This window comes from Gobio gobio, assembly GCF_949357685.1.
Source record: "Gobio gobio genome assembly, chromosome: 2".
Taxonomy (NCBI): Eukaryota; Metazoa; Chordata; class Actinopteri; order Cypriniformes; family Gobionidae; genus Gobio; species Gobio gobio.
The window spans coordinates 6,614,227-6,630,406 of NC_137098.1; the positions used below are offsets into that span (position 1 = coordinate 6,614,227).

The 16,180-nt window shown below is 35.8% G+C and overlaps 1 protein-coding gene across 1 annotated transcript in view; it reads right to left on the reverse strand.

The window, feature by feature from the left end:
• Positions 1-3,077: 3,077 nt before the first annotated feature.
• tpcn2 (two pore segment channel 2) overlaps positions 3,078-16,180 on the reverse strand; it is a 43,319-nt gene continuing 30,216 nt past the window's right edge. Inside the window, exons 16-25 of the mRNA XM_079801928.1 lie at positions 15,735-15,863; positions 15,589-15,638; positions 15,400-15,499; positions 13,851-13,922; positions 13,692-13,765; positions 12,838-12,943; positions 12,072-12,154; positions 9,208-9,289; positions 8,662-8,753; positions 3,078-4,360 (exon numbers count right to left, since the gene is read on the reverse strand). Of these exons, the coding sequence (XP_079658054.1) occupies positions 4,282-4,360; positions 8,662-8,753; positions 9,208-9,289; positions 12,072-12,154; positions 12,838-12,943; positions 13,692-13,765; positions 13,851-13,922; positions 15,400-15,499; positions 15,589-15,638; positions 15,735-15,863 (867 nt within the window). The 3' untranslated portion in view covers positions 3,078-4,281. The remainder of the gene's footprint in view (positions 4,361-8,661; positions 8,754-9,207; positions 9,290-12,071; positions 12,155-12,837; positions 12,944-13,691; positions 13,766-13,850; positions 13,923-15,399; positions 15,500-15,588; positions 15,639-15,734; positions 15,864-16,180) is intronic.

Sequence of the window (16,180 nt, forward strand, 5' to 3'; positions counted from 1 at the left end):
TTTAACGGTCATCAATATCGTAAATCCTGCAACGTTTTATATATATATATATGTACATTTATAACACTAATTCTTTGTATTTTATTACTTTTGCTATGAAAAAGTTACTGCTGCTGTAAAGGTGTTTAGTAATAGCGTCTATGGGAGTGATGGTAAAAATTTACATATTTCTCTCTTTTCACTGCCGTTATTATTCTCACTCTATTTTTTCCCTCTTTTTGAAAGTTGTGAAATCACTACTGTGGCGTTTTTCTTTTGCTATGTGAGCAAATGGGCAAAAAAAAAAAAAAAATGTATGTATTCTCTCATTCACAGCTATAATAATATTTAACACAACTCTGAGAAACCCGGAAATGTGAAAAGGGTCTATAAATATTTTTTTTTAAACAATTTACATATTTTTAATTGTCAGTTGACCAACATATGATATATACAGTACAATACGGGTCAAAAGTTTGCTTTTATTTAAATGAAAATACAGTAAAACTAATATTCTGAAATATTATTACAATTCAAAAGACGTGTTTTTAATATTTTCTCAAATATAATTTATTCCTGTGATCAAAGCTGAATTTTCAGGATCATTACTCCAGTCTTCAGTGTCACATGATCCTTCAGAAATCATTATAATATGAAGATTTGCCGCTCAGTTTGTATCAATAAATATTGTAAATGTTTCTTATCAATGCTGCTTAGTATTTTTGTGGAAACCGTAATACATTTTTTTTCCAGATTCTTTGAAAGTTCAAAAGAACTGCATTTATTTGAAAATATAAATATTATACATAAATCATAAATGTCTCTACTGTCACTTTTGATTCATTTAATAAATCCACAGCTAAATAAAAGTATTAAATTCTTAATTGTTTCCATTCTTACTTACTATTCTTACTATCTTACTTAATATTTAAGTGTAACTTCAACGATTTTCAACTCGCTTTGTATTAGACCTGATTCTGGATAAATTGAGAATCACTTTGTTTTTTTTGTTTTTTTCAAACTGAGATCATGATTCTCCCACAGACAACTAAACAAAATAAAATGTAATTTACTAGAGGTTCAGACAAAATGTTAATTGCTGCAGTCTATTTAAAAAGTTGAATTAATTCGATTGAATTTTTTTTTTTTTTTTTAATGATTCAATGACTCACTCGTTTCATTACTGGATGAATCATTTTTTGGGATGAATCTCTTGAATGAATGATTCAATGACGAACACATTTTTAACAGTCACTTGTCGCCACCTACTGGTGTAAAGAAAGATGTAATCGTTATTTGAAGCGCCAAGTTGCTTTCAAAATGTGATTTGGTCTATTTTGATCACTCAGTGACGTCAGTGTTTATAGCCAAACTATTAACTTTTTTACTTGTGTGATAATATTAAGAACTCTGAAATAACGATAGGCCTACTGTGTGGCTGAAAAGACTGTTTGATATGATATGTTTCATATGCAACTTCCCTCTCTGGCTCAGCACAAACGTAGATGTGAATGCTCCGGTGTGATTTTATCAAAGGTTTAATAAACACAGGCCAATCGTTATCATTTAGTGATGAGATTGCATTAATTTTTTGAACTGAAATGGCAAACTTTTAACAATTAACCATGCAGCTCTACATTGTATTGTTACAATGTCAGCAGTATTATGTAAATGAACAATGTCTACATTTATTTGTCAGCAAAAGTGACATTTACTTTTGACAGCTCCAGGGCTTTCGTGAAAACTACTTCGGCTTTTAAAAAATTGTATCCCCACCCACAGACAGTCGGATTGAGGGTTATTAACAGTAGGCCTGCAGTTATTGTTATTATTTTTTACGGGCTGGTAGAGTAGGTTTATCACTAAAAATCGAATCATACTCTTTAAACAGCATTATGGTAAACACGGATCACATTCACTATGGCAACAACTTTCTTACCTGTAGGCCTTCGTGATGTGTTTTCCTTCGGTTTGGCGGAGCTGTCAGAACGGCAGTTTCTTTCAGTTTCCCCCTTTTTGTTTGGCCTAAAACACTCAGTTCGTGGTCATCCAGTTTGCAATGCTCTCTACAACACAGAGATTATTCAGCTTTTCCTCACAGTTATCTCCATATTTACGATTCTTTACATCATTTAGTCGCTGCCTACATTGACTCCTTCACTGGAAACCGGAAGTAACTCGCTCCCTCTAAACGTTCACTTTTTGAATTTTTGTCGACACAATTATAACTAGTTTGCTAAGAAGTATTTTCAACTAAAGCAAGGTGGTACTCGACTCTAGTAAGCGTATCCATAGCGGACTGGTGGGCGTGGCCTTGGACGGCAACGCGGCTAGTGCATTATGGGTGTTGAATTGTTCTTACCTATTTGGCAAAAGGGAAAAAAATGGCCTTTTTCTTTTTAAGTCTTTTTTTCTAGTCAGGTAGCACTGATTATTATTTTATTTTATTTTTTTAATGTTCGTCTTTGTACTGTATGGACAGCCGAGTTTTACTCGTTTAGCCCATTTTGCCAGCCATGAAGTAACCTAGCCTAACCCTTTGAGCAGCAAAAAATATTTTCAACATTAATAATATAGTTCAAAATATTAGAATGATTTCTGAAAACCCTCACTGAAGCAACAGCACATCTAGAGGAAAGGTAAACAAACAGTGGAAGTGAATTCTGTGTATTTGTTTGGAAGATGAGGGGAATGAGACTGATGTGTGTTCAACACAAGGTCAGGCAAACCACTACGTTCTGTTTTAGGAAAACATGCCCTGTGTAAGAGGGTGTGTAAGCTTGTATGTTTAGCCCCCTAAATCAGTGGAATGTGTGTGTGTGTGTGTGTGTGTGTGTGTGTGTGTGTGTCTACTTTCCTGGAGGCTGAGGAAGTCCATATAATCACCTACAAAATGGTCTTGCTAAATAGACTGTGTTGAAAATTAGACACTTATGTAAGACCTAGAGCACAGTATAAGCTTGTGTGTTCCTCTTATACAATGTGATTTCATATAAAGTTTGTTTGATGCAAAGCTAATCATGATAAACTGTAGACAGTTACCAAAGACACTTAATCAACAATTTGCTCTCAGAACAGAAAGAGCACAATACAGTGGTGATATTCAACCAATTTTCAGTCAAATGTATTTCTTACAGTAAAACACCATATGTTGATAATATTGAAATTCACTCAGGTCACATTTCCCCAAAATCCGAAGACAAATAAGAAATTAAGCCTAGTAAATAAGAATCGTTTGCTTTGTGACAACTGCATGATAATCAATCAGAAATGTACTATTTACAATAATACAAAACAACAAACTGTCCTGCCAGGACGCAATGATTTAATTATTTTTATTGCATAAATTAAAGGCAGTGTAAAAAAAAAATGCTACCGTGAGGCGTACTTACAATTGTACTTTGCTAATTTAAATCATATATTTTTTCACATTGCAGTATTGATAATTTTGGATGAGGCATGTGCTTAATTGTCATTTTCTTTATACAATTTATAGTTACACTTTACTTTAAGATGACGTAAGTACATTGTACTTACTCAAATAAGTACTACATGTACTAATGGTTCGGGTTAGTTACTTGTAATTATGCATAATTTACTGTTATTACTATAGTAAGTACATGTCGTAACGTGCAACCATGTCACCTTAAAATAAAGTGTTACCCAATATATTTATTGTATCAATTTTCTTTAGTTTTTTAAATATTTGGGGTGAAATACGATCTGGACATTTCTCTTGACAGTTTTGGAGAGATTCCCCAATAAAGATTTCTGTACAGTCTAACATAAATAAAAGCACAGAATGGCACAGTCAAAAATATAGAATGAATAAAAACATATTTAATACAGTTATGAGTCTTGTCCCTTTGTTCCCATGATTCTTTTTAAACAAAATGTATAGATTGTTATTTTGTTGTTTAATTGTAACAGGCGTACAAAAAGATCGGTTCTCATCAAATGCAGGAGTAAAATGTGTTTCAAGACTTTCAAACTCAAAGAATGAATTCCTTCCAGACATGAGGGCACATAAAAAAACGGTATAATTTACAGGTTGTAAGACGAAAACTCTGGGACTCCAGCAACAGGAGTGACTTGAGCTAAAGCTTCATTTTAAATTGAAGTTCCTCCGAACATTAATCGTGCGACGCTCTGTTAGAAAACACATACATCCTTTCCCAGGCCGACCTGAAGCAACACAGATCCTATAATGGGAAACAGGCCCTCCAAAATGGATGGATATGTAAACATGAGGCCTGGAGGATTCTGGGATTGTTTTTGGAGGTGGAGGTGAGGGGTTTAGGGTCACCAGGAGAGGTGGAGATGAGGATGTTGATGTAGTTGAGCTATTAACTCTTCTTCTGTCGGCTCCTGGACGTGCTCTCTGGAAACAGAGGATGGGCAAAAGAATAGAAAATAATCAGATATCTTAGATTATCATTTTTCTCTCACTCTCATGAATCGGTTATAGTTAATGAAAGGGTTTCTGGTATTGTGGTGATGATAAAAAGTGTGTATCGATAGGGATTTTCTATTTTGTTTATATTAGGCGTAACCCTCTGGTGTTCTTCGGTCATTTCTGACCGGAACATTTTCTGTTTTGAAAACTTAAAAATCACAGCTTCATCAGAATTATATGAAACCTGGTCACCTTTCTAGCATTAGGTATGTAAACACACAAAAATGGGGTCATGATTCGAGCATGCTAATTGGTCGTTAAAAAAAAGTAGCGTTCATTGTCTTCGGTCATAAATGACCGACCATAGGAAATGAATGGGAAATCGGCAAAAACACAAAAATTCTCAGAATATTTGTGTGTACAATCTACAAATCGGCCACAATGCTGAAAAAAAGTACACAGCAGTAAAGGAGTGATGCTCTAAAACATCACAAGTGTGATATTGACACATCCACTCACACACTCACTTATACACACACACACCTATGAAAAACTGAAACTATGAACCACATTTTGAATTTTTAAAAATCACAGCTTTAACAGAATATGAAACTTGGTGACTTTTCTAGCATTAGGTATGTAAACACACACAAAAAATGAGGGCATGATTCGAGGATGCTAATTGGTCATTAAAAAAAATACTCCCACTTGTGCTCTTCGGTCAAAAATGACCACCATAGGAAATGAATGGGAAATCTCTAAAAACACAAATTCACAGAAAAAATCTATTTCTCTAACAAAACAAAAAATATCTAAAACTTTATAATAAATAGTCTTTGAGATTTTTTAAATATATATTCAAATCCATTAAAAAAAATCATTAAATGTGTTCAAAACAGAATTAGAGAATTCTCAAGCCTCTCCATAGAGACCTCTAGTGAACACACCCATTGTTGCATGACTTCTTAAATAATTCCAAAAGAGGGCGCTAATCTGCCTTCAAAAAAAGGCCTTATTTTGAAGGCCTAGTCTCTATTTTAACCTGAAATACTGCAATAATAAAACAATTAAAAAAATGTGTATAATTTTCAATGGCAAAAATAGACCATAATTATTGCATAAATATTAAAAAATACCATCAAATTATCTCAAAATACAAAATTAAAAAGAAAAAATATTATTGAAGAAAAATAAATTGCATTGCTTTTAATGGGGGGGAGGAAGTTTAATTTTTAGGTGTCCGGTCACTTATGACCGGGAAGACAACCAATGCAACCCCTAAACGAAGAGCACCAGAGGGTTAAATGTTACAAAAGCTCCGGTCTCCGGACAATACTTTTTTGGATTAGTTATATAGTTCATTCTGGACAGCAGTAGTACTTTATAAAAGAAAGAAAAACTAAACAGTCAAAAGTAATCATCAAAGATGAGGCTATTGGGTCCTGAGAGCTGCGTCTGAGAATTAAAAATAATATTTCATCAATTGAGAGCAATCGGATATGAATATTAAATGGTAAGATCAGAAAGGTAAGATTACATTTACATTTAGAAGGCCATGTGACTGATACAAGATACTGTAGTTCAGGACTTTAAATTTGTAATAAGTAGGGCCTCATCTACTAGGGCTGGGAATATTTTGGTACCTCACGATTCGATTCAAATCGATTCTTGAGGTCACGATTCAATTAAAAATCGATTCTCAATTTTTTTATCAAATTTCAATTGGATACATGTATAGATTTGATTGCAGTTCACTGTTTGGTGTTACTTCTCTTATTTGACTGCGCTAGAGAGTTGAATAAATCTGGACAGCCCTGAGTGCTTGTGGTGTGAACAGCTCTAGGGCTGGGCGATATGGCTGAAAACTGTATCACGATATAACCGTTTCATATCGGTCTATATCGATAATTATTTATATTTTTTATGACCCATTTAAATTAAGGACCAGGAGAAAAATATATCACATTGAAACATTTTTATTTTAAACTTAACCTTCCTCTGATTAACATCCCCTCAGTTATAAAGGCAGAAATGTCAACAGAACCATGGAAAAGGGTGCGCGCGGCAAAAATTACATCATCGCGGAGTGGGCGGTGGACTTCGGCTCCGCAACCGAAGATGCACGAGTTTGAGGCGAATTTAGCCGAGCACACATCACACCGGCACCCAGTTTGCACGTCTAAATCAGTTTCTTATATTTACAAATAGAAGAAATAAGCCCTTTTAATGAAAATAAAGATCCATGTTTAATAAAAATATCAGAGATCGTTCATTTAGTTGTATAACGTTAACTTACATGTTCTCCCATCCATATATTCTGTTCTAATGCCACAAGTATCCTATACTGGGTTTACTGGGTTTTACATGATTCTTTCGTAGTGTGGTTTTGGTAAAGTTTACTGAAGTAAACATTGTCACGTGTAGACGTGCCGGTAAACGGTAATACGATATACCGCAATAATGAACATGCACAATATTGTTATCGTGGGCACTTCAAAATACCGTGAATAATTATTTCTTACGAATTATTCAGATTTTTAGAATGCATTTTAAGAATACTTTACCCATCAACCGTATAAAATGAACAACACGTCAAAGAGGAACGTGCACTGATGTAAAAATGAGCCGAGCACATGGCGGAACGAGTGAAGGAGGCGCGCATTCACTCTCTGACAGCAGAGGGCGCTGACAGAACAGCAGAAATGCAGCCGTTTCCCCGGTAACCCTCGTAAACAAAACAGTTTTCTGTATTCGCTACGGTGCTCATCACATAACCAAATACTTAACATTTAAAGACTTAAGGCTATTCATTTTCAAACTTAAACATTTTTATATTTTAATCTGGACTAAATTACATGCCCTAGATATTGTTTGAAAACGTTCTGATTGTTTTTCAGTCACACACTTTACAATAAGGCTCTATTATTTAACATTAGTTCATTCATTAACAAACTGACAATGAAAAATATTTCTAAAGCATTTAATAATCTTAGCTAAATGTACATTTCAGCATTTAATAACACATTATTAAAATCAAAAGTTGTAACTGTATTATTTAATGGACCTGAGCTTACACTAACTAACAGTTGCTTTTTTTTAACTAACATTATCAAAGAATAATAACTGTAAAAATGTAGCTATTCGCTCTTTGTTAATGTTAATGCATTAACTAGTGAGACCTTATTGTAAAGTGTTACCTATTGTTCTTTATAATTCTTTAGCTCTTTAATCTGTTTTAAATATTTGTTTACTTTATACATTTTTGTGTATTGCTTTATTGTATTTAAATGTTTGGTTCTTTTGTTATAAGAAAGTTATTAAACCTGTTATAGTATGACGACACTTTTTTATGCAACTTATTTCAATATCGTGATAATACATTTTATAGAACAGTTTATAGACAGTTTATAGAACAATTACTCAGAGTACTCAGTCATTTCAAAGAATAGCACAACGGAGAGCACGTCGAGTATAAACACGTCCCCGAACGAACGAGACGCGCTTGCAGTCAGCGGAGGCTCGCGCTGTGGAGACAGACGAAAGTATAAACAAGGCTTAAGGTGGTAAAACAAGTTTGTGGTATTACCAGTCTTGGTTGGGACGACGGTCTTGCATAATTTGCAGACGACATTGGTCTGACTATGGTCAGACTTATACAATCCAAAAAACTGGTCACTCCACGCCGGTTCTGTTACGGAAGAATCCAATACGAGACAACGATATGGCGCAACCAGACATGATACTGTTATATGATTGGCTGTTAGCGTGTCACTCCCTATGTTGCTAGGTTACCAGAGAGTGAGTGCCTTTGTTCATGCAACCAAATTTGCTCCGCAACCTCTGGTTTCTTCCGCCGAAGAAAAAAAAAAGTTTTATCGAACGCATTTTTTATTGATATCGATTACGTGTCTATCGCGATACATATCGTTATCGTTTTATCGCCCAGCCCTAGTTTTGACGCACTGCTAAATTTAAACTGTAGAAAATATAAAATGGTGCTATTGTTGTCATTTTATCTCACAGTCCGATTGGAACCTGGCCGCGGTCCGCAATTTGAAGATGCCTGGTGTCTATCATTACACTTTACTTTCAGGTGACCTTGTTACAGTGTAATTACACAAATCGATACAGAGAAAATGTATTAATTAATTGTACTTACTATAGTGTTAAGGTAAGTGTTTAAGATTAGTTATGCATATTTACTGTTATAGCTTAGTAAATGCATGTAACGTGTGACTGTGTCACCTTATGGGAACTTATCGATGGCTTTATTCCCACAGTCTCACCTGAACATAAGCTGCACAGTGCTTTGATAGGCGATTCTCTCCACATCCTCAACAGACATAGTATTACTGCGGTCCCACTTATAGGTGAAGTTCTGAACACAGGAACGAAAAAAAAAAAACACACACACACACACAAGGTTAACTGCCATGCTTAGAAACAGATTTATTAACCTGTCAAGAAAAGGTCAGATTTTATGGATTCAGTTCAGGATCTCATTATGACAAACAGTAACGCTATGTAAAATGGGTGTGCTACCAACTTTGTATTGGGTTAAGGTTAAGGTCAGGGGTTAGTATTTGTGTAGGCAATCAGCACTATGACTGACATGACCAATGAAGTCTTTACAATCGGCCCTGGGGTGGGGTGAGAACTTAACTAAAACAAATCAAATCAAGCTATTGAGAATATGCTCAGTAGTTCCTCAGATTTCAGTCATAACAATAATTGTTTTCATTGGAATAAAGGTGCACTGATGAATCATTCGCAATAAGACCAGGAAAGTGCATGTTCAATCTTGAATTATTTAAACCAAACAGTCTACATACCTCCAAAATGAGTGCCACAAACAGGTTGACCCACATGACTGAAGAGGTCATCCACCAGGCCACAAAGTACACCAAAGACCACCTGAGATGGAAGAATTATGGGTACAATTTTACAAAATCCTGCCTAGCCGAAGAAACCAAATGTGTTAAAGATAGTCAGAAGAGTGTGTGTGTGTGTGTGTGTGTGTACTTGTGTACCAAAATAACAGTGGACAATGATTGCTTTTACATCATCAGCATTTTCACTGGCCACAATTTTGACATCGATACCATGGGGGAAAAACTGCCATATAGATATCTTTAATATGATCTTATAATTTGGCAACAGGAATATTAGGCTGGTGTCACTTTAAGACCTGACGCACGGATCCATTATACTGTTAAACATGCGTTTCCTTTCTCAATTATTTATGTTCACTTAAAACAGAACTGACTGTGTTTACGTGAATACTCACCACTACCAGCATTTTGACATTATTGTGTGTGTATTTGACTGTTCAAGCACAATAATCAGTGAAAAATAACTCAATTTAGTGCTGAGAGGTGGCTTTATGTGTGCGCACTTTGGGTGTGATCACAAAATCTGTGGGAATTAGTCAAATTATGCGCAATCCCACACCGAAATTCGAGGCCTGAAACGGCAACAATATTCATCCGGAGCAAATGAAGCGAGTGAGTGAGTGGAGGCGGGTTTGTGTGTCACTCGCTGTCGGAGAGATGAGAGAGAGAGAAAGAGACGCTGGTATCTGTGTCTATTCTGCGGAAAATAAGTATTGGAAGTGTATTCAGATATTTCAGTATCAATATGTATCGATAAATCAAGCACTACACTGCACTTACGTTATTATTTGAGATGCCTTTTTAAAAGACAACAGTTGAAAAACGCATATATTAAATATAAAACTCAACCCGCCAAAGTGGCTAGTAGGAGTGACTGCATTACACGCTACTGCTGAAATACACACACATTTGGCGGGTTGGCAGGTGTAAATGTCAAGCCCTGCAGGTAACGTTCTCCTGGCATCCGCCAAACCCGGACTTGCCCATTATGCTGCGTTCACACCAAACGCGAATAGAGTGTCAAAATCGCGTCTATCGTGTCTAGTTGGACGCTTGAACATTTTGAATCCATTCACGCGTCCACAGCGAATTGGAAGCGCATATAAATTGAGTGTTTGAAGCGAAATAGACGCACGTTCAAGGCGCTGCAGGAGAAATATGTCATAAAACACCACTCTGCCTCTTTTCATTTTCATTAAAAATATATATTAAACTAATAGTCACACAAATGTGGTCCAGGCAACTCCTACATTATCTTCACTGCATGTATATTTAAATATCCTTAAAAAGTTAAGTTATGAAACTTCTCTTTGCCCTCAGTCAAAACGATTTGGCAGACAACAAATGATAGATTCATGACCCCAAAGATCGCCCGTTAGATCCACACAAGATGCACCACTACAGGACATCAGAGCCAGCGGCAAACGTCAGAAGGACTGGCCGAGGAAAGGCTGCTCTCGCCGGGGTTTATGAGCGCTGAGCGCCCGGTGATCACCTGGATCTCACAACTCCAAAAACACAAGATTATTTTTTTTAAATTCTCTTAATAAATAAACCACAGATTTGAGCTTTAAACAACTACATTCTCACATGAAAAAGTCTTAAAACTACATTTTGTGACACAATAGTAGTATTTTTAAATTATGCAGGGTTTCTCATCACGTCACTTTACCACGTGACCGCAGCAAGCAGGCTCCTGATTGGTTAACGCGGCGCGAATTGATGCCAAAGTTCAGATTTTTCGCGAATTCGCTTCAAACGCGTGAATGAACAAAAAGCACCACTCGCGCATAACGCGAGTATCGCGCAAGACACTCAATTCGCGTCTAATTCGCGTCATGAGGTGGAATCGCTCCATTGCGCCGCGCGAAACGCGTCTATCGCGCTGCGGGACCTCCAGACGCGCGTCAACGCGCCTTTCCATTGACTTAACATTAAAATCACTCGCTCCTGACGCTCTATTCGCGTTTGGTGTGAACGCAGCATTAGACTGCCAAACAGAGAACCGTGATTGGTCACTCCACAGAACACATTTCCACTGTCCAGAGGCAGCATGCTTTATAATACTCCATCCCACTCTTTACATTGTACTTGGTGATGTGAGGCTTGAATGCAGCTGCTAGGCCATGGAAACCCACTCCACGAAGCTCCCGCCGCACAGTTTTTGTGTTGATATTAATGCCAGTGGAACTTTGGTGCTCTTCAGCCAATTCACTTTGTGTTTACACATACAGTATTTGTTGCTATATTATTTTTTATGCTATATTATATGTTTTTTCAAAATGACCAGAAACACTGGTCCACTCTTGGTCAATGTACAATGTGTCACATCCACCAGCTGGAGTTCCCATGATCTCCACCAGAGGGCAGTCCTTACATTTGCTCTATCTCACCATGAACTACATTTCCCATAACCCATTGCCTGGTCTAATCGTGCTCTGATTACTTCCACCCGTGTGTCATCATCTCATTTACTCTTGCCTAATTAAGACCTGTGTATTCACTCTTACATTGCAAAGTCTTGTATGATGCTACACTGCATTTTTTAGCATTATCCTGATTTCATGCGTCTTGGTATTTTGATTCTCTGATTATCCTTTTGCCTGTGTTTTCTGCACTGTTTGTATTGGATTGTTTGCCTGTATGTTTATCGCTTTGCTTGTTATATGGATTACGATTGTGCATTGTACCAATAAAACTGCATTTGGATCTTCAACCCAAGTCTCGGAGCAGTTCGTAACACAATGACGGTCCCCTGTTATTAATATTGGCGTGTTGTGTGTTTGTGTGTGTGTGGATCTTACTCTGTAGTGTATCTGGTGTATGCGTCTGTGAAAACATGCCAGTTATTCACCACCATGATGTTATAGAGCAGGACCAGAGAGGACTGGAAAAATGTAACACAAAGAAAACAGATACATTTATTTTGCATTAAGAGATCAATCATTCGCATAAAATGTTTTAGATCAAAAACTGTTTTTCTAAAGTTTATGTAGACAGCGTCCGAAATCCATTGTCGCTGTCGGGCAGAAACCATCTCTAAAAATGCTACTTTTCAGAAAAAGATTTTTTTTTTTACTTAAATAATCAAACACAGCATCGTCAAAGTTGACATTGTTGGCTCATATGTGGTCAGACACTTGCATTTGTTATTATATTAATAACATTTTACCAAAATTTTACTCAAATGGAGACGGCACTTCATTGAAGATTGAGGGGTGGAGTTATGAGATTTTACAGACAGTTTGAGGATCCAATGGAGTTACGAGGTTTAGTCACAAGCTCTTTTTTAATACTTTTCATTGGTTAGACAGTCAGACGTAAAGGGCAATAGTAATGATTTAGGAAAAAAAAAAAGCTGAAATATGGAGATACAAGTTTTCCGCCCGACAACGACAATATCCATAAATAAAAACTAAACTGCAACTTCCAAATAAAAATAAATAAATAAATAAATAAAAATGTCATGCTATAAACCTAGGACATTCGGTCAAATACATTGACTATTTCTTCCTTAAAAGTGCTTTATTCGATTGTGAATGGTTCGCGAGGGTGCCATGGGAAACTTACAGCAAAATCATCAAAATTGTTTGGCCAGTACTCCAGCTGTTCAAAAGTGCCACAATCCATGCTGTAGGGACCCGTGTTGTTCTCTGTGCTGGCGTTGGAGATCAGACTGAAAGGAGAGCACATAGAGAGAGAGAAGATGCACAATATTTCAACTTTGCACCATTTAGCAACACATAAGTAACACTACAGGTCAAAGGATTTAAGTAATTATGATTTTAAAATGTTTTGAAATGTATTTGATGCATTTATTTTTTATTTGAAAAATACAGTAAAAAACTATAATATTGCGAAATATATATATATTTTAAAATGTAATTTATTCCTGTGATCAAAGCTGTATTTTCACCATCATTACTCCAGTCTTCAGTGTCACATGACCCTTCAGAAATCATTCTGATATGATGATTTGCTGCTTAAAAAACATTTTTTATTATTATTACAAATGTTGTTTTTACTGCTTAATTTTTTAGCGAAAACTGCGATACACTACCATTAAAAATGTTGGGGAAAGTATGATAAAAATATTGTTAATTAAATAATGATAATAATAAGAAGTGATATAAATTGATTTGTGAAGGATCATAAGACACTGAAGCCTGGAGTAATGATGCTGAAATTTCAGCTTTGCCATAAAAATAATTAATTACAATTTTAAATATTATAAATAAAAAATTCTAATAGAAAACTGTTATTTTACATTTATAATAATATTTCACAATATAATTTTTTTTTTTAAATACTCTGTATTTTTGAACAAATAAATGCAACCGTGTTGAGCAGAAGAGACTCTTTTTTTCCCCAAACCGGTAATATTGAGGTGTGTGTGTGTTAAGTGTGCAGTTGATGTACAGTACCTCATGTCTGGCGGAGGGGTTATAGCTCCCTGGAAGAGCCAGATACCAAGAACAGCAAACACATAGTACACCACCTGCATCAGAGACAAGTGAAGACACAAACATCATCATAAATGATAAAACTGCTAGTGACACTGTGAAAGGAGTCCGCTCGCTCACCAACAGAATGCCAGCAAATGCCCGTAAGTTTTTCACCAGGTCCACGAGAGTACTGGCCACCACGGCCATCAACTAAAGCGCAAAGAACGGAAACAAAATCAAGCAATTATTAGTGCACTTGATAATTGGGGATAGTGGACGAATTATGCCAACTATAGGAAATTAATATATGAACTATAACTGTAGCCGAAAATACTGCCACCCATTAATTGTTTTTTTAATATTATGTGCAATAATGTGCAGTCAGCTAGTTAACAGTGCAAAACATTTTTTTTAAAAGAAAAGCAAACCAGTAAGAGAGACAAAAACCTGAAAACTTGGTCTATATATTAATAGTCATATTCATTGAATTAATGGTGAATTCACTACCTCTTATAATTCATAGTATATCATCTATGTCTATCTTCAAGACCCAGCTAAAAACATATCTATTTAATATGTATTTTGGATAATGTGGCCTTATGTGTTTGCAATGTGTATGTGGTGTGCAAATGTATTGTAATGTACAATGTAAAGCGACCTTGAGCAACGGAAATGCGCTATATAAATAAAACTTCATTTATATACAGGTATAGAATATTATTTGCAGTGTATATGTTGCTGCTACAGTAGTTTTGCTACAATATTATGTTGTTGCTAAGTGTTTTCTATGACTGGTGTACTTAAAAGAATATTTACCACCTAAAGCCAGACTAAAATGCATGTTTGAGCTGTTTTAACCGAAAGCATATCTTAAAATATGTCATGTTTTATCTCAGGATGCACACCAGTAATGCTTTTTCTAAGGCTACTGTTTTTTAAAAGCTACTTAAATGTCCTAATTTAATTAATGTCTAATCCAGACTCAATCTAAGAGGGGCCTGTGAAACCGGGCCTTAATTTGTTTTTATTAAAGATGTGTCTCTGTTCTGAAGTGGCAAGCAATGAGTTCAGATTAAAATCCACTTAAATATCATGAGGAGAGCTGAAAAAAGCAGCTGGAAGAAATCCCCTTTAAATCAGAGAGAGATTGAGTAGTTTGCAAATGAAGAGAGTGCAAAGCTGCCCGTATAGAGATGTATGAACATCATTAATGGCTATTTGTTGCACTTTTTTTTATATAAGGTGGTATAACTGTCCAGGCCATTTATATTTTTTGGTGGGTATTTTGCAGTATTCTAATTTTGGTGCAATGCCAATCTTTAGCTTTTAACAGTGATATGGTAGAAACTATTAAAAAAAGAAAGAAATACAATGGTGCATGTATAAATACGAGAATATTTGGTAACACTTTATTTAAAGCCTTTATGTATAATCCATTATAAAAGTACTTCTAATGTATTATGGCTTGTAATGCACATTATAATGCATTATGTGATCTCATCAAATTAAATTGCACACATAGAGAGCCGATAAGCAGAATCAAAATGCGTGTTTCTTATTGAATCACTGGTTCTTGTAAATTTGGAACCGGTTTTCTATACCCATCCCTAGCATACTAGCATCATAGCGTCATACCATTGTGTGCATTTAGAAGCCAGGTGTTTAATATGAGCAGCCTGTCACCAACCTTGATTTCTGGAATTATCCGGAGGAAACGGAAAACGATCAACATGTTGACCAACCGCACCATCTCCCACAAAGCCATCACACGGTGTGGAACCGGATCCCTGTCAGGATGAGAGGAAAACATCAGATCTAGGCGTTTGGAGAACAGATTTGTTTTGTGAGCTTATGACTGTAAGTCCCACACACTCACACTTCCTCAAAGGGAATCTTGTATGTGATTAATATGGCAATCTGAAGTGCCTGTTGAGGATATAAGAACAACACAAAGTCTCCAGTTATTGCATGAATGTACGTACACAGCATAAATCCAAGGATTATTAAAAAAAATGACATTACCAGCAGAAGAAGAGTGAGAAATCCATCAAAAATGTTGTTCCTGTAAGACAGGTAACCTCTCCAACCAAAAGCCACTATTTTCAGTAACATCTCTATTAAATAGTACAGGATGAAAACACAGTTGATGATCTAGAAGACAGAAAAGATATTCGCATTAATATTCACTGAGCCACACTCAAAATACAGAAAACATAAATCAACTATAGCGACAACAAAAAGGTTTGGAACCAACCAATAAACTTTCCATGCTTCTTTCTATTAAGCCTTAAATACATGCATAACGCCTTATAAACAACCGTATAATGTGTTGTATCATCTCATGAATAATCGTAACAACGGTGATAATACTAACCTATTTGTGGTTATAACTATTAAGAGTATGATGATTTTTAACACACAATAAACATAATGTTATCCATTTAAGCTATAGTGGATTTTATATCCCA